Source organism: Aulonocara sp. 'chitande type north' Nkhata Bay, linkage group LG10 (assembly GCF_057382095.1).
Source record: "Aulonocara sp. 'chitande type north' Nkhata Bay isolate Kocher_YH1m ecotype deep benthic linkage group LG10, A_spYH_male_GT1.1, whole genome shotgun sequence".
In the NCBI taxonomy this organism is placed as follows: domain Eukaryota; kingdom Metazoa; phylum Chordata; class Actinopteri; order Cichliformes; family Cichlidae; genus Aulonocara; species Aulonocara sp. 'chitande type north' Nkhata Bay.
This window is the reverse complement of record NC_141353.1, coordinates 29242986-29261859: the sequence shown is the minus strand read 5'-3', so window position 1 is coordinate 29261859 and position 18874 is coordinate 29242986. Positions and strand designations below refer to the sequence as shown.

The 18874-nt window shown below is 38.1% G+C and overlaps 2 protein-coding genes across 2 annotated transcripts in view; one reads left to right on the top strand and one right to left on the bottom strand.

The window, feature by feature from the left end:
* Positions 1–18081, bottom strand: part of tlcd3a (TLC domain containing 3A) — a 59413-nt gene extending 41332 nt beyond the window's left edge. Inside the window, exon 1 of the mRNA XM_086309437.1 lies at positions 17727–18081. Within this exon, the coding sequence (XP_086165563.1) occupies positions 17727–17857 (131 nt within the window). The 5' untranslated portion in view covers positions 17858–18081. The remainder of the gene's footprint in view (positions 1–17726) is intronic.
* Positions 10008–12763, top strand: LOC147321142 (E3 SUMO-protein ligase ZBED1-like). The gene is made up of 2 exons (XM_086309436.1): positions 10008–10634; positions 11185–12763. The coding sequence occupies exons 1-2, from the start codon at positions 10166–10168 to the stop codon at positions 12213–12215; spliced, it is 1500 nt and encodes a 499-aa protein (XP_086165562.1). The 5' UTR covers positions 10008–10165; the 3' UTR covers positions 12216–12763.
* Positions 18082–18874: the final 793 nt, after the last annotated feature.

Sequence of the window (18874 nt, the reverse complement as noted above, 5' to 3'; positions counted from 1 at the left end):
CCAAAGCCTGCTGTTTCTTACGGTGAAAGAATGATTTTGATGCTCCATATAGATTTAGAGTTACCAAAGGTTGTTTGAGAGCAAGTCAAGGCAGTTTTTGCTTCGCCTCTACTCAGTTACAGTGTATTACAAGTCATATATCTTTAATAATTTATATTTTATCTCTGAATTATGAAGACCTGAAGATTCCCCCATCTCTTCTGAACAAAACAATGTCTGAATGACCGTTCTAGCCTCTACGGTTAGGAAATTATGGCCATTTGTTCGAGGGGAATCCTGAATGTCAGAAATACACTGAAGAAAACTCACACCTCTCTCTGTGTCTGTGTGTGTAAGGGCTGACTACAGCAGGTGCAGCTAATTTAACTGACCTACATATACCAAGCCCAGACTCTCCACAGCTCCTGTTCCCTTTAGTCTCTGTGTATGTGTGTCTGTATATCAATATTTCTCCTATGTTTAGGTATTACTCCTCAATCATAGTATTTCTGCTAAAACAAAGTACTTCTGCTACATCTTAGTACTTCTGCTAAATCATAGTATTTTTGAAAAATCATAGTATTTTTGCAAAATCATGGTATTTGTGCAAAATCATGGTTTTGGGGCCAAATCATAATATTTCTGTTATTTTATAATATATGTGCTGAATATATTATATGTGCCAAATCACAGTATTTATACCAAATTATAGTATTTATGCCAAATTACAGTATTTCTGCTAAAAAGCAGAAATAGTCCTTTTTAGCAGGAATTTCTGCCAAAATATAGTATTTATGTTAAAACATAGTATTTCTGCTAAATCAGAGTATTCCTGCCAAATCATAGTATTTGTACTGAAACATAGTACTTCTGCCCAATCATATTATTTGTACTAAGTGATAGTACTTGTGCCAAATCATAGTATTTGTGCCAAAGCATCGTATTTGTATGGAGTCATAGTATTTCTTCTAAATCATAGTATTTCAATCAAATCTCAGTAGTTGTTGTTAAAACGCAGTATTATTGCAAAATCATAGTATTTGTACCCATTCATAGTATTTCTGCTAAATCATAGCATTTGTGCCAAATCATGGTATTTGTGCAATAACATAGTATGTCTGCAAAACCATAGTTTATCCCTTATGTTATAGTATTACTACTAAGGCATAGTATTTCTGCCAAATCATAGTATTTGTACTAAATCATAGTACTTGTGCCAAATCATAGTATTTGTTGCACATCATAGTATTGGAACCAAAACATAGTATTTGTCCCAAAGCATCGTATTTGTATGGAGTAATAGTATTTCTTCAAAATCATAGTATTTCAATCAAATCTCAGTAGTTGTGTTAAAATGCAGTATTATTGCCAAATCATAGTATTTGTACCCAATCATAGTATTTTTGCCAAATCGTGGTATTTGTGCCCAATTAATAATTCTGTTATGTTATAGTATTACTACTAAGTCGTAGAATATCTGTTATGTTATAGTGTATCTGCGGAATATAGTATGTGTGCCAAATCGTAGTATTTACACCAAATCACAGTATTTTTGCTAAAACATAGTATTTCTGCCATATTGTGGTATTTGTGCAAGAACATTGAACTGTTATGTTATAGTATTACTACTAAGTCATAGTATTTCTGCGTTGTTATAGTATTTGTGCTAAAACGTAGTATCTCTGCCAAGTCATAGAATTAATGCAATTTCATAGTTTTTTTTAGGAAATCTGTTATGTTATAGTATTACTACTAAGTCATAGTATTTCTGCCAAATCATAGTATTTGTACTAAATCATAGTACTTGTGCCAAATCATAGTATTTGTTGCACATCATAGTATTGGAACCAAAACATAGTATTTGTCCCAAAGTATCGTATTTGTATGGAGTAATAGTATTTCTTCTAAATCATAGTATTTCAATTAAATCTCAGTAGTTGTGTTAAAATGCAGTATTATTGCCAAATCATAGTATTTGTACCCAATCATAGTATTTTTGCCAAATCGTGGTATTTGTGCCCAAATAATAATTCTGTTATGTTATAGTATTACTACTAAGTTGTAGAATATCTGTTATGTTATAGTGTATCTGCGGAATATAGTATGTGTGCCAAATCATAGTATTTATACCAAATCACAGTATTTGTGCTAAAACATAGTATTTCTGCCATATTGTGGTATTTGTGCAAGAACATTGAACTGTTATGTTATAGTATTACTACTAAGTCATAGTATTTCTGCGTTGTTATAGTATTTGTGCTAAAACGTAGTATCTCTGCCAAGTCATAGAATTACTGCAATTTAATAGTTTTTTTTAGGAAATCTGTTATGTTATAGTATTACTACTCAGTCATAGTATTTCTGCCAAATCATAGTATTTGTGTGAATTTGTATACTGTAATATCACTGTATTATGTAGTGGCTAAGTAGGGGCTGTTTACTAAGTGCATCAGTGTAAATAGGTCATCTCTTGTGTTGGAGTGCCCTCTTGTGGCGCCTTTTGGGTAGTGCCTTAGTAAACGGGAACCCTGTAAAAAGTGGCATCAGACTGATTTGTAGTGGAGGAATTTGTTACCAGTTTTCTTAATCTTTAATCTGTATGCATGTTGTAATGCATACCCTGTTCTTAATCATAGAAACCACACCATATCACCTCTCCACATCCTCCTACTGTATGCCATACCTCCCTGTACCATCCATCTGACCGCAATAAACTCCACCTCGTGGTAATCTAATCCCTGGATGTCAGCCTCTCCTTCTGACCGAGGATAGTTATAGTATTTGAGCCAAATCATAGTATTTGTGCTAAAACATAGTATTTCTTCCAAATCATAGTATTTGTGCCAAAGTATAGTATTTCTTCCAAATCATAGTATAACTGCACAATAAAGGTTCTTGAGCCACATCAGTGTTTGTGCCAAATCTTAGTATTTCTTCTAAATCCTAGTAATTCTGCTCAATGATAGAATTTCTGCTATGCTTTAGTACTTTTTTCCTAGATTGTAGTACTTCTGCTAAGTCAAAGTATTTTATGTAAATCATAGTATTTCTACCAAGTCCCAATGTTTCTGCTAAATCATAAATAATGTTTTAGTACAAATTGTATGATTTGGTGGAACTTTCTGTGTTCCAGCACAAATGCTATGATTTGGCAGGAAAAAAATATTATTTAGCATAAATACTAAGTTTTAGCAGAAATGCTATGTTTAAACTTTAAAAAATTCTGCTATTTCTGCTGATGTGTGTTATGACTTTTGACCATTGAAATGAATGGAACACATTATCAATGTGGTCACTGATTTTGCATGATGGGCTGAGCTGTGTTTTACCTCAGTGAGATAAGCATCCGTTCTCAGACTGGGAGGCCTGGGTTCAAATCCAGCTTATGGCAACATTTCTTTCACTTAACAGTTAAACTTTTTTTAAACTCTTTTCAACACAAATTTCATTTTTTTCACCCCTTTTCAGCAAAATTTTCAGTTTTTTTAACCCCTTTTCAGCACAAATCCAAACCTTTTCAGCTCTTTTTCAGCAAAAACCTCTTTTCAGCAGAATTCTGCTCAGTCACCTCTTTTCAGCAGAAATTCTGCTGATTGAACTCTTTTCAGCAGAATTTTCACCCCCTTTTTTTTGCCCAAATTCTGCTAGCACAATTGTCAATCTCTCCACCTTTTCTTTGTGAGAAAGTGTTTGGCTCAGTGAGCTAAATAGCTGCCCTTTGACCAGGAGGGCCAGGTTCGAATCCTGCTCAGGGCATTTTTTTATTTTTTTTTTGTTTCAACTTTTTCAGCTTTTTTCAGCAGATATCTTCAGCCGTTAAGGCATCCACACTGCATTTTCGCAGGAAATGCAAATTTTTCTAGTTCTAGTTGCTTCCGTACACTTTTCGCCGTTAAACTACTTCCACAATTTTCAGCCGATTTTCACCGTTCAAATTTTAAACTATTCTGCTATTTTTGCTAATTCCTGCTACGATTTTTGCTATTTTTAACTATTATACTTTTTAAAATATTAAGCTTTTTTCCTTTAATTTGTCCCATTGAAATGAATGGGAATCTTCTGCAATTCTGCTAAAATTTGCTTGTTTTTGAAACTTAACTACTTCCTCATATTTTCACCTAGAACAACCATTCAAATTTTAAAATGTTCACAAATTATTGGGCTATTCAGGTATGATTCAGCTTTTTCAAATCTTCTACTGTTTTACTTTTATGCCTCTTAAAGTTTTGAGTTGCAAAATTGTGATTTTTCACAAAATACATGCGTTGTTATGGTTGCTATGCTCTTGGCTTCCAGTGTGTCACTGAAGGTTTTGCAGTCTTCTCTTCATGTCGGAACAACTGTTTGCTACTTGCTCAATTTTCACTCAACTTCCACAAATTATACATCAAAACGTAGGTATTTTTGCTGGCTTTCAGAAAATGTCACTATCATTGTTGTGGGATTTATAGAATTTTCGCAAATCTCCTCAGACCAACACAATGTCAGAAAACTCTCCATATAAAGTGAATGGAGAGCTTGTTCAAAATCACCGCTGGATTTCTGTAATGAGAGGCATATTCGAATCGTCATATCTCCTTAACGAAGCAAAGTTAAGACATGAGGCTTGTCCCCGTATATCTTCAGACACTCCTGACGCTCACAATTCAAGAATTTCTTTCTCACCTATTACCGTTCTGAAATGAGTTGGACTTGTTTGAGGGTAGGAAATTCGTCCTTCGCTCAGATTTCTTCAGATTTCAAACTGTGGAAATGAACCACTTTTTTCTCTCGTCATAACTTTTTGTTGGATTTCCACAGAGACCTGAAAATTTCCATGATTGTTCACCAAAGCCTGCTGTCTCTTACGGTGAAAGAATGATATCGATACTCCAAATAGATTTCAAGTCACAAAGCGTTGTTTGAGGGCAAGTCAAGGCAGTTTTTGCTTCGCTCTACTCAGTTATGGTGCATTAGAAGTCAAATATCTTTAATAATTCATATTTTAATGATAAATTGTAAACACTGGAAGATTCCCCCATCTCTTCTGAACAAAACGGTGTAAGAATGACCGCTCTAGCCCCTACGGTTTGGAAATTATGGTCATTTGTTTGAGGGGAGTCCTCACTATGAGAAATAGGCTGCAATAATCCTGTGCCTCTCTCTGCTGCGTGTGTAAAAAGATGCACCTGTTTTGGCGGGAAAAAGTACACAGGCTCTCTGATTGGTGGATTCAAATTCAGCAGCTCCCAGGCTGACCTAGAAACTTACTTCTCTCTCCCTGTGCATTTTTTTGCTGATTTTTTCATTTAACAAGTATATTTGAGGGACCCTCAGCATGTTCAGCATTTTTTCAGCTGTCCATTTTGCTTTTCCAATTTTTCTGTTTAACTTATTACTATTGTGCTAAATCATACTGTTTCTGCTATTTCATAAGATTTGTGCTTAATATAGTATTTCTGCTTTTAATAGGATTTGTGCTTAATATAGTATTTCTGCTTTTTATAGAATTTGTGCTTAATATAGTATTTCTGCTTTTTATAGAATTTGTGCTTAATATAGTATTTCTGCTTTTTATAGGATTTGTGCTTAATATGGTATTTCTGCTAAATTATAGTATTTCTGCTTTTTATAGGATTTGTGCTAAAACATAGTATTTCTACTAAATGTAGTATTTATGCTTAATCATACTATTTCTATATATTTCTGCCAGGTCCCCAGGCAGCCAATCCTCTGTGAGGACTGAGACATTCAAATTTTCAAATCAGGGCCTGCACGGTTTCCCAGCCAATCATATAAGTGTCCTGAGGCATTCAAATTTGCATATTGGGGCTTTCATGGCTTCTAAGCCAGCCAATCATATCTGAGGGCTGAGGAATTCAAATCCACAAATCAGGGCCTGCACAGCTTCCCAGCCAGCCAATCATATATGTGGCCTCAGGCATTCAAATTTGCATATTGGGGAATTCGTGGCTTCTAAGTCAACAAGTCATCCATGTCATATATCTCTAAAAATTCATATTTTAATGATAAATTGTCAACACTTGAAGATTCCCCCATCTCTTCTGAACAAAACGGTGTAAGAATGACCGCTCTAGCCCCTACGGTTAGGAAATTATGGTCATTTGTTTGAGGGGAGTCGTCACTATGAGAAATAGACTGCAATAATCCAGTGTCTCTCTCTGTGCTGCGTGTGTAAACAGAAGCACCCGTTTTGGTGGGGAAAAGTGCACAGCCTCTCTGATTGGTGGATTCAAATTCAGCAGCTCCCAGGCTGACCTAGAAACTTACTTCTCTCTCCCTGTGTGTGTGTGTGTGTGTGTGTGTGTGTGTGTGTGTGTGTGTCTGTGTGTGACAGGGAGAGAGAGAGAGAGAGAGAGAGAGAGAGAGAGAGAGAGAGAGAGAGAGAGAGAAAGCCTTTTAATGGGATGATCTCATTGTAAGATTCAAATTCAATATATTTAGACTGGGTGACTGAATTTGATCTTGTGTGTGTGTCTCTCTGTGCATGTGTGTTTCCTTATGTGTACATATTTGTGATTGTGTGGCTGTTTTAGATTTTTTTGCTGATTTTTTTCATTTAACAAGTATAGTTGAGGGACCTTCAGCATGTTCAGCATTTTTTCAGCTGTCCATTTTGCTTTTCCAATTTTTCTGTTTAAGTTATTACTATTGTGCTAAATCATACTATTTCTGCTATTTCATAAGATTTCTGCTTAATATACTAGTTATGCTTTTTATAGGATTTGTGCTTAATATACTATTTCTGCTTTTTATAGGATTTGTGCTTAATATACTATTTCTGCTTTTTATAGGATTTATGCTTAATCATACTATTTCTATATATTTTTGCCAGGTCCCCAGGCAGCCAATCCTCTGTGAGGACTCAGACATTCAAATTTTCAAATCAGGGCCTGCACGGCTTCCCAGCCAATCATATATTGGTCCTGAGTCATTCAAATTTGCATATTGGGGCCTTCATGGCTTCTAAGTCAAGAAGTCATCCATGTCATATATCTCTAAAAATTCACATTTTCATGATAAATTGTCAACACTTGAAGATTCCCCCATCTCTTCTGATCAAAACGGTGTAAGAATGACCGCTCTAGCCCCTACAGTTAGGAAATTATGGTCATTTGTTTGAGGGGAGTCCTCACTATGAGAAATAGGCTGCAATAATCCTGTGCCTCTCTGTGCCGCGTGTGTAAAAAGATGCACCTGTTTTGGCGGGAAAACATAAACAGCCACTCTGATTGGTGGATTCAAATTCAGCTGCTCCCAGGCTGACCTAGAAACTTACTTCTCTCTCCCTGTGTGTGTGTGTGTGTGTGTGTGTGTGTGAGACAGAGAGAGAGAGAGAGAGAGAGAGAGAGAGAGAGAGAGAGAGAGAGAGAGGCTTTTAATGGGATGATCTCATTCTAAGATTCAAATTCAATATATTTAGACTGGTTGACTGAATTGGATCTTGTGTGTGTGTCTCTCTGTGCATGTGTGCTTCCTTATGTGTACATATTTCTGATTGTGTGGCTGTTATATATATTTTTTTGCTGATTTTTTTCATTTAACAAGTATATTTAAGTGACCCTCAGCATGTTCAGCATTTTTTCAGCTGTCCATTTTGCTTTTCCAATTTTTCTGTTTAACGTATTACTATTCTGCTAATTCATACTATGTCTGCTATTTTATAAGATTTCTGCTTAATATACTATTTCTGCTTTTAATAGGATTTGTGCTTAATATACTATTTCTGCTTTTTATAGGATTTGTGCTTAATCATACTATTTCTGCTAAATGTAGTATTTATGCTTAATCATACTATTTCTATATATTTCTGCCAGGCAGCCAATCCTCTGTGAGGACTCAGACTCATATCACATATCAGGGCCTGCACGGCTTCCCAGCCAGCCAATCATGTCTGAGGTCTTTCGTTTCCTCTCTCGTCATATCTCAGCGACGGATGTACATAGAGCAATGAAAATCGCACTCAAAGTACACCAAAGTCCGCTGATTCACCCAGTACAAGGATTATGCTTCTAGTCCACCTAGTGTTTGAGTTACACAACGTTTTGTAACTCCAAAAAACTGTGTTTTTCGCCTCTCACCTCGATCTAATTCTGACTGCTCATCACCCTGTCTTTCCAAGCGGCTGCTCTTTTTCCCAGTGGCGCAGTTGGTAATGACATGGGTCTGCAAGCCAAAGGTCGCCGGTTCGATTCCACCTTGGTCAACATTTTTTTTCCCTACAAATTAATACACTGTCACAGACCAGTAATTCATATTCATCATTTATTACAATTCTGCAAACTTTTGTGATTTTACGAGCTTTTCTAATATGGACCTCACATTCTTGTTAACACTCCATGGCACAAATACTCTTCCCTTTAGGCTCTGTGTATGTGTGTGTGTGTATCAATATTTCTCCCACTTTAAAGTATTACTCCTCCATAATTGTATTTCTGTTAAATCAAAGTACTTTTACTACATCTCAGTACTTCTCCTGTATCATAGTATTTCTGCCAAATGATAGTATTTCTGTCAAATGATAGTATTTGTGCTAAAACATAGTATTAATTTAAAATTACAATATTCATAGTTCATCACAGTGTCTCTGGTAAATCACAGTATTTCTGCTATGTTGTACTATTTTTCTAAATCATAGTGTTTCTGTAATGTTTAAGTATTTTTGGCTAAATATATTCTTTCTGTTATCTTATACTATTTCTCCTAAGTTCTTGTATTTTTGAGAAGTTATCATGTTTCTGGTAAGTTACAATATTTCTGCAAAGTTCTGCTATGCTATTGTATTTCTGCCAAGTATTATGTTTCCTCTAAGATATTGCAGTTCTGCTAAGTTATTCCATTTTAGCAAAGTTCTTTTGCTTCTGCAAAGTTTTTACAATTTCTGCAACTTTTCAGCTTTTTCAGCTACTTTTTGCATGCAGCTTCAGCTTTAAGCATCCACACTGCATTTTCGCAGGAAATGCAAGTTTTTCTAGTTAAGGATTGTTTTCTACTCCCCCCAATTTTTTATTTTTTAATTTGAAAACTGCGCTATTGTTTTTAAGAAACTAGATGCCATTTAAAAGCTAGACTGTATATGAAAGATGGATGTGGCAACTGAAATGTTTTTGAAGACTCAAGCTAAGCATTTTAAACCAGAGTTATTATAAAAACTAAACCAAAAAGAAGTGAAAAAGCATTTTAATTTAATTAAATAGAGGTAAAAACTAAAGTCACTTTTTAGACCCAGAAGCTAAATCTAGTATTTATAAACAGTCTATGAATACTGTCTAACACAGTGGTCCTCAACCTTTTTTGCACCACGGACCGGTCTTTAAGGTGTCACAGATAAATACAACAAAATAAAATGATACGACCGAGACAAAAACGGTTGTATTTTGTAAATATAATAATAAATGCAAATTCACTGTGTAACTTTTTTAGTGGCGTCCTCCTGAAATGCGCCAACAAAATTGAGAGTAACATTCTCCGCTCTGCCACTTAATGTTCTCTGGTCGCTATGGTAACAGTCCGTGGCCTGGGGGTTTGGGACCACTGGTCTAACCTATTCTGTTGCATATGCTGCATAAAATAGCACTATCCGGTAGTGCTGGGCGATATATCGATTTTTTTAAAAATATCGATATATTTTTATACAAGACATAAGCTGTGACAATATCGTTTATATCGATATAGTCTATGTTGCGTTATAATTACACTTGTGGAGCCGCTATTTTGCCTCTCTCTCGTCTGGGTTTGTTTGCCCCGCCTCTCACCCTCACTGAACACAAACCCCCTCCCCCATCGCTAAACCTCCAGTTGGCAACAAGATGGACACAGGAGCTAGCGAAGAGGAGCTCGTCGGAAAAAAGAAAACCAATGGCTCAATTATTTGGAGATGGTTCGGGTTCAAAGTGTCAGATGAGCAGCAGAATAATGTATTCTGTAGAGAATGTCGAAAAAGCGTCGCAACGAAAGGTTCGAGCACCACTAATCTTTACCACCATTTACAACTGCGCCATAAAGTGCAGTATGAAGAGTGTGTGTGAAATTGCGTGCTGTAGCCCAGACCGCAAAGTCTTCCGAGGTTCCTGCCGTGAAACAGACCACCTTACAACACTCATATACTCGTGCTGTGCCATATGATACAAAAAGTGAGAAGTGGGGGGAAATTACTAAAGCAGTGGCCTATCATATTGCTAAAGACATGGTCCCCATCTCAACTGTGGAACAAGAGGGCTTTATACAGCTGCTAAAAACTCTTGACCGAAGATACCAGTTACCTAGCCGGAAATACTTCACCAGAGAAGCACTGCCAAAAATGTATACTGATGTTAGACAGAGTCTCGCTGCCCAGCTCACCAAAGTGTCTCACTTCGCACTGACAACCGACATGTGGTCCAGCAGGACATGCGAGCCATATATGAGTGTGACTATACATTTCATGGAAGACTGGGAACTGAAAACTGCCTGTCTCCAGACCAGCTACTTTCCTCAAGACCACACCGGAGAGCATATAGCTGAAGCCCTGCAGGATGTGCTCAAAACCTGGAAGCTCAACCCGACGGGACTGGTTGCTATAACAACTGACAACGGGGCTAATATTGTCAAGGCGGTTCAACTGAACAAGTGGTCGAGGATCCAGTGTTTTGGTCACAGGCTTCATCTGGCCATTGGTAAGTGCAATACTGAATTTTTTGATTTGGAAAAAAAAACGCTAATAAATGAAAAGTGTATAGAGTCTCTTGTAGAGCTAAACATGCCTATGGACCACAAGACAAATATTTTTATAAGTCATAGCCAGCATATACATCTATCACTTAGAAATCGAAAGTTAGTTGAACAAATAAATAAACTATCCCTATTAAATCCAATAAACGTATTGGGGTGTATTTGTCTTTGTATTAGATTGAGTTGTGACACTAAATGAGGACCACAGCTGAGACAAGACAGGGATACATTTTTAAATACATAGTGAGATTAAAAGGTGTAAAAAAAATGAAAAAAAACATGTTCTAATCATTTGGTGATCTGGTGATTTTACCAAGATAGTTTAACTAGAACCATTTCTAGGTTATACAATACACGACACGTTTTGCAAATATTGTTAAGTCTTATGCATCACATTCTATACAACTGAGATGGATGTTAATTTGCCTTTGAGTGATTTGCATCTTAACATAACAATTAAAGTGATTTTAAAAGTTTGTATTTTGTGTGTCACAGGACATGCTATGGATGATGCCCGCATTACCCGGGCTATTTCTCTGTGTAAGAAAGTCGTCAGCAGCTTCTCCTACAGCTGGAGGAAGAGAAGAGAGCTGGCTGAAGTGCAAATACAGCTGGGTCTTCCAAGTCACCAGCTACTCACAGAGGCAACAACTCGCTGGGGATCAAGGCTTCTCATGATAGAGAGAGTTCTGGAGCAGGAAAGAGCACTTTCTAAAGTCCTCTCTGTCGACATGAAAACCAGACCTCTAGTCCCTACTTGGCAGGACATAGAGGTCCTGGAAGCAGTTCAGAAAGCTCTCAAACCCTGTCAGGACTTCACTGATGCACTTTCAGGAGAGAAGTATGTGACCCTGTCCTATGTCAGACCTGTGCTACACCTGTTTAACACTAGTCTCCTGGCACCTGGAGAGGAGGATAGTGAGCTGTGTAAATCCATCAAGACCCGCATTGTGGATTACCTCAACAATAAATATGCAGATCCATCCACCAGTGACCTGTTGGACATGGCTTCTTTTGTGGATCCACGGTTCAGGGCGAAATACATCCCTAGTGAGAAGATTAATGCACTAAAACATAAACTCATCTTGGAGGCAGAGTCTCTGCTCAGCTATCAGGGTACGTGTTTGTCTGAGCTGACTGATCCAGCCGTGCCTGAGTCTGCAGACCAAGAAGAAGCAGCAGTAGGACACACAGCTAAAAAAAAGAGATCACTGGCAAGCTTCTTCCAGCACAGCACAGCCACCAACACTGGTTTCACAAAAAGGGAAGCAATCGAAAATGAATTTTCTAGCTACCTGTTGTCAGTTTGTGTAGAGAGTGATGCTGACCCTCTCAAATGGTGGAAGGAACATGAAGTTGCCTTTCCAGCACTGAGCCTCCTAGCCAAGAAATATCTTTGTGCGCCAGCTACCAGCTCCCCTTCTGAAAGGATTTTTAGTTGCAGTGGAAACATTGTAACCTGCCACAGGGCATCGTTGAAGCCTGATAATGTTGACAGATTAGTTTTCCTGGCACAAAATCTGTAAGCTGTACAGTTGTTGGCCTTGCTTGTTTGTGTTCTTTCTATATTGTTATTGTCATTGGAGATTTGCACAAAGACCCACTGACCAAAGAATGTAATTTTGTTAATTTCATTCAATCTGTTTACATGTTTGGTTTTTTGCACAAAGTACCAGATGATTGTTCAGCAATACACACAAAGAAGCACTTTAGAAAACTTTAATTCAGTGTAAGCACTTTTTAAAGAGCAAGATGCCTTTGTTATTTTAGATCTGCATCTTTTTAGTTTACATTTTACATTTAGTTTACAATTTTTAGCTTTTTGTTATGTATGAAAAGAAAAAAAATGGAGCATTATTATTTAATAAATGCTGACAATTTATTTTTGACAATTTTTTCGTGTACATCTACAGTTGTATCTTAATAAAAGTTACATGTGTGACATCTGGGACAAGTACCTTTGACCAAGAACTCTCTTTTTGTTCTTACTTTATGGGATTAAAAAAATATCGAGATATATATCTTATATCGCCATCCAGCTAAAAAATATCGAGATATGAATTTTGGTCCATATCGCCCAGCTCTACTATCCGGTCTTAAAGTCTGATGTTATTAGTCATGTTTGGACCCAAACTCTGCTGCAGGTCCCAAAGTCAAACGAACAATGCGGCATCACTGAGAGTTGAAAAACCGTCTAAATTCTTCAATCTGTAATAATATGTTGGCTGCTTTACCAGGTGTAAAAATTAAGTTACCAGGCATCCATGAAAACAGAATTTATTAAATTTAACAGAGTTAGAAGTTAGCAGGGAGTTAGCTCGCTAGTTTCCATCTCAATATAATATACCATGACAGAGATTCCTGAAAAAAAATTAAGACGTACAGCCCTGCTAACACTTCCGATTAGGGCTGGGCCATATTATACCGTTCACGGTAATACCGGTATAATGTTAGGCAACGATAGGAAAATGAAATATCGCGATAGAATGGGAGTAAAACGCGCATGCGCAGTGCCTTTGTTTTCATACGCACATGGCCGATTGTTGAGTGAAACAGATGAACCAGAATTGGTTTGTAAAAATGGTGCAACTTCCGTGATGTGGAACTGGTTTGGTGTTTGTCCATCAGATACACAACAAAGCACATTTTTTTGCAGAACATGCAAGCAGCCGTTGTTATTGTCATATTTGTCGGACTAAGATGCTCTTAAATCTGGGAGTAATCTGGGTCCTAAACTCCGTATCCTTCAGGTCAAACAACACTGCAGCATCACTTAGAGTTAAAAACTGTCTAAATTCTTTCATCTTTAATAAAACGATCAGCATTGCTGCTTTACCAGGTGTAACTATAAAGTTTAACTTCCAGGCATCCATGAAAACAAAAGTTATTACATTTAACGGAGTTAGAAGTTAGCAGGAAGCTAGCGGAAGTTAGCTCGCTAGTTTCGCTAGTTACCTAAGCATGATATTGCATGTTCTGACAGAGAGATTTCTGAAAAAAATCAAACGTACACCTCTGCTATCACTTCCAACATAAATGAAGACAGGAAACTAAACAGCAGCGACGTTTGCAGGGTTACTGAAGTTGGGCTAGCTGGTATATAATGATGTGCTACGTGATCGCTAGCGACACAGCTATGTTAGCATAACATAAACAGTGAAGCTGGAGGACGAACACTAACACTTTTCCACTTATAAAAGTTAACGTGAAGGTTCTTCATGGTTAGAGACAAATGCAATCGCATGGCAGGATGCTGTAAACGGACCAAACTTCAGTCAGGAGAACAACTGAGATAATCCATCCACAATACGAGGTTAGTCATTAATATACTGCAGCAACATGGGAATAGAGCAGCTGCCAGAGAATTCAACATTAATGAATCAATGGTACAGAAGTGGAGGAAGCAAGAAGAATGAGTTTAATAAAGTTTGATTTATCTGACTGCTTTGTTTCGCTTAATGTGCCTTATAATCCCGTGCACCTTATGGTCCGAAAAATGCGTAATGCACACTGCAGTTTAATGTTGCAAAGCACCTCTTTTTAACTTCAGTGGATATTATACATGGTTATGCTCAGGATATGTCAGCCCATTTCTACTGGAAATGCCTTTTGGTTAAACTTTCAGCAAGGAATTTGCATTTGCACTGTTACATTTTTATAAAGCTTTAATGTACATAAAAACCAGCTTCTTGTTTAAGTGAAAATAAATGGAAGGTTGTCTTTTTGCGCTAGTAATGTTGTGGAGTTGTATTTTGTCTCGCATCAATTATATCGTCGGTTATATCGTTATCGCAAATTTTCAAATATATATCGTGATAAATATTTTTGGCCATATCGCCCTGCTCTACTTCCGATATATAAATGAAGTCAGGGAAGTAAACAGCAGTGACGTTTGTAGGGTTACTGAAGTTGGGCTAGCTGGTATATAATGATGTGGTACATGATCGCTAGCGACACAGCAATGTTAGCATAACATAAACACAGTGAAGCTAGAGGATGAACACTAACGTTTTTCCACTCAAAAGTTAAGTTGAGGGTTCCAGATGGTTAGGGACAAAAGAAATCGCATGGCAGGATGTTATAAACAGACCAAACTTCAGTCAGGAGAACAACTGAGATAATCGATCCACAATACGAGGTTAGTCATTAATTTACTGCTGCATGAGCTGGGCTGTAGTTACTACGTATGGTTTTAAAAACAGAGCTTTAAAACGAATAGCGGTAATAAAAACCAAGAGAGGAAGACCGTGATCACTGACTGTTTTTAGGACTTGTTGAGATTAAATAGGACAAGATACAATCATTTTGACATCTATGATTATTATTCCTTACATTGAGGTAAAAATAATTATTCTTTCACTGATAAATTAGCAAACTGCAGCAAAAAAAGTAGACAAATGTTTAGGAGGACTTGACAGCGCTAGTTGTGGGCTGCCAAGCTACATGTAGTTACATCTCCAGCGAAGTGCATAGTGTAGGTTATGTCGTAGGGTTTCCATGGGTTTGCGTATCTACACCAGTGACTTGAGACAGAAGCATAAATCCTTGTAAGGCAAAAGTAATGTAACAAATAGTATAACAAATTATTTTCTTCAGAGAGATGTATTATGTATGGAGAAACCTTTTTTCTAATTGCTGCATAGTGGACAGCTTTCTGTATTGAGCAAAAAGAAACTCATCTCATCGATCAGCGGATATTACAGTCACACTGTAGTTAGGACCATTTTATATATGCTCTGGTCAAAAGCTAACATGCAATCATTATGGGGATGAAATTCATGATAAATTTGAGCTTTTAATGATTTCCTTGAACGCTACTTTTTCCAGGGTGCAATGACTGCACAGCATACATCTTTAGGGACTTTAGAAAACAAAAGCTGGGTGAACAAGTCTGAATTAATTTTGGATTTTCTCTAATCCACACAGGGTCAAAAGTATACATACATCCCCACATGGTTAAATGTCACCTTAGGAAGGTGCACATCAACCAGATGTTTTTGGTAGGCATCAACAAGATTCTGGTATAATTCTGGCTAAATATTTGATCCCTCTTTTTGGAAGAATTGGGAGTTGATTTAAATTGATTGGTTTCCTGGCACTGACCCGGCTTTTAGGCATAGTCCACAGATTTTCATTAGGGCTGAGGTTTATCTTTGGGAAGGCTATTCTAGCAGCTTCATGTTCACCTCCTTTATCTATCCCAAACCATTTTTGATACGTGTTTGGGATCATTGTCCTATTGGAAAACCCAACTGTGTCCAAGTTTCAACTGTCTAGCAGTTGGTTTGAGGTGACATTGAAGAATTTGTAGATAAACCTCCGTCATTATTATTACATTATTACCAGTACCACTGGCAGCAAAACAGCCCCAAAGCATGATGCTACCACCGCTACCGTGATTGACAGATGTTAGTGTTCCTAGGCTGGAATGCGTCACCTTTAAGGCCCCAGTACAGGGCTTTGGAGCGTGATGTCACGGGGGTGGGCGTGGACAGGATTTTGGCCTGATCCGCCATTTTCCGGGTCCAAACAAAGCACAAGCGAAAAAGGACCGAAGGCACACACAACAGCCAGGATTCGTACTTGCTGTGTGGTCGGCTGCAATGTTCGATCGCTGGAATAAGCTTAAAAAGGGTTTGTCTTTTTATTCTTTCCCAACCTGGAAGCAACATGAGGGAGCTTATATGGTGGACCTTACAAAACGAAGGCATCTAGCCTGGATAGCAGCCGTGAGACGAGCTGTTATCCAGTTCGCTTCCATCTCCAGATATCTGTTGGTGTGCTCCAGACATTTTCACTCCGGTAAGTTCTATATATGTACATATCACTCTTTATAGCTTAATAATATTATTGTTGGGGCTCTCGGAGGTTATAGAAATTGCGAACAAACATAGAATTGAGTGACTGTGCAGACATACGTGCTATGTAACGATTCGCTAATTATTTCGCACAACTGTAGGGAAGCCTGCCTATGAAATGGATCAAACAAATCCAGACTGGGTACCAACGTTTCATTTTTGCTCAGTACCCGGTCACTTAACAGCGATGTAAAACTCATTTCAGTATAGGACACTGCTGTTCCAGAAGTTTCCAGTTCACGGCAGCCTTGAGCCCTGGTGGTTCCTGGGTTGTCCCTGAACATCCTAGCCAATTTCCTATCAGCTGAGGGTGATAGTTTGGCCTTTCTCACTATTCTGAGTATTGGTCAGTCCAATAAGTACTGTCAAACAAATCTTTTTTTTCCTTTGCAAAGGGAAACTGCTAGCTGTAGTGAATAGTGATCATTAACAAGTAAACAGACCATGATCTTGTCAATTTAACACTGTAAACCTTCACTTATTAAAAGGTGTAAGTAAATGTATGTATATAATATTTAAACCTGTATGGATACTTTTGTGTGTGTGTGTGTGTGTGTATTGGAGAAAATCCAAAATAGATTCAAAGTTGTGCAACCAATTCTTGTTTTTTAAAGTCCTTAAAGATGTATGCTGTAAAACCATTCCACGTTGGAAAAAGAACTATTCAAAAAACTCGTTAAAAGCCCCATGACAATCATGCCATGATAAGTACATGTAAACTTCGGACCACAATTGAATGCATGTTAGTGCACCTTTTTAAGCAGATATCATCGATTTCGCAATCATGCAAACAAATAACAAAGCACTTGGCGCATCATGCTTACAAAGACTCTTTTTAAAGCCTGCTGTGGTATTTTCCTACAGGGGACCCATAGTTTGGATTTGCTGTATCTGCAAATCACCGTTACAAATACTCTTCGTGATTATTGAGCCCAATTTGCAGAAAAAGGAGCACAACAAAAATGTAGAAATAAATAGAAAAATATATTTCGCTTAAAATGACCACACTGGCTACTCAACATAAATAAGTTTCCGTCATGTATGGAAAAAAATACAGCACACCAAGGAGCTAACGGGATGAGGGAAAATGTCCGTAGCTACAGAGCGGGGAGTAAGCTAGCACCGGGCGCTAGTTAGTGAGTTTGTGTTGTGTAAAGTGGTGAGTTTAAGCTGGGTTACCTCTCGCTGACCAGTACCACGTCGGCATCGCTCCAGTGTTTGAACACACACGGTAAGATCTTCCTGAAGGCGAAGAAGAGACCGGGGAAAACTACGGCGCCACACGCTAAAACTTGCAACATCCTGCTCATATTTTCCTCTCTAGCCGCCGGGACACCTGACTCTCTCTCTCCCCTCCGCGAGCTTCGACCGTTTACACGCGGCTGTGAGGCATTTTTCACGCGGCCGGGTTCGGCGTCTTTCACCGGGAACAGTCCACCATCAGCACACACTCGCACATACTCACACACTCGCACATACTCCGCCAAGGCTCAGCAGCAGCAGCAGCACCAGTGTTGAGCTAACGGCAAACAGACGTCAACTACCCGTGGAGACTTTCAAAATAAAAGGCGTGACCTGCGTGTTTCCCCTAGCGGAAGCGGTAATATCGCAACACAAACCCCACTAGGCTTTTATTTTGAAGGTCATTCTTTTCGCAGCATTTACGGTAAATTTAACAACTTGGAATTTAACAGTGTTTTATTAAAATTGCGGCTTGTGTTTTCAGCTTAACTTAAATATAGATATTAATGCCTTTGCAGCTGTTGTGTATGTGTTATAGCACATAGACGAACTACCTCCTTTAGCGAAAGTAGTCATACAACAAAATCAGTAGTTGCGTAAGCAGGCATTCAATTTTTTGTTTCTCCACTTGGGGGCAGTGCAAGTGTTATATCATCACCAAGTTTGTGTGACGGATGTGTTATGGAGCACTTGTCAGCAGATAGAGCTAAATTATCAGATAAGTAAGAGACGGGTGTAGTATTCGCCCTCGGCTGAGCGACTGAGTAAAGCCATGTGTGGCATTTAAATTGTCCTCTGTGCTCAGCAGCTCGTCAGTAATTTGTTGCTGCTGAAAGCAGCCTTCTGCCATTGGAAATAAGGGGTTATGTAAATGATGAAAATCCTTCAACAGCAAATTAAAAGAGGTTAAAGAGCCATGGGGCTTAGAGAGATAGAGAGAAAACCTTCCGCCAATGAATTAACACCGGTGACTCTGTCTCTGTATCTGTCCACCTCTCATCTGAGGTCATCAGTCTCAGATACTGCTATCAGCTGTCAAGTAAACACTCTCTTTAAAGTCAGTTAACCTGACTTCGCTCAGCTCT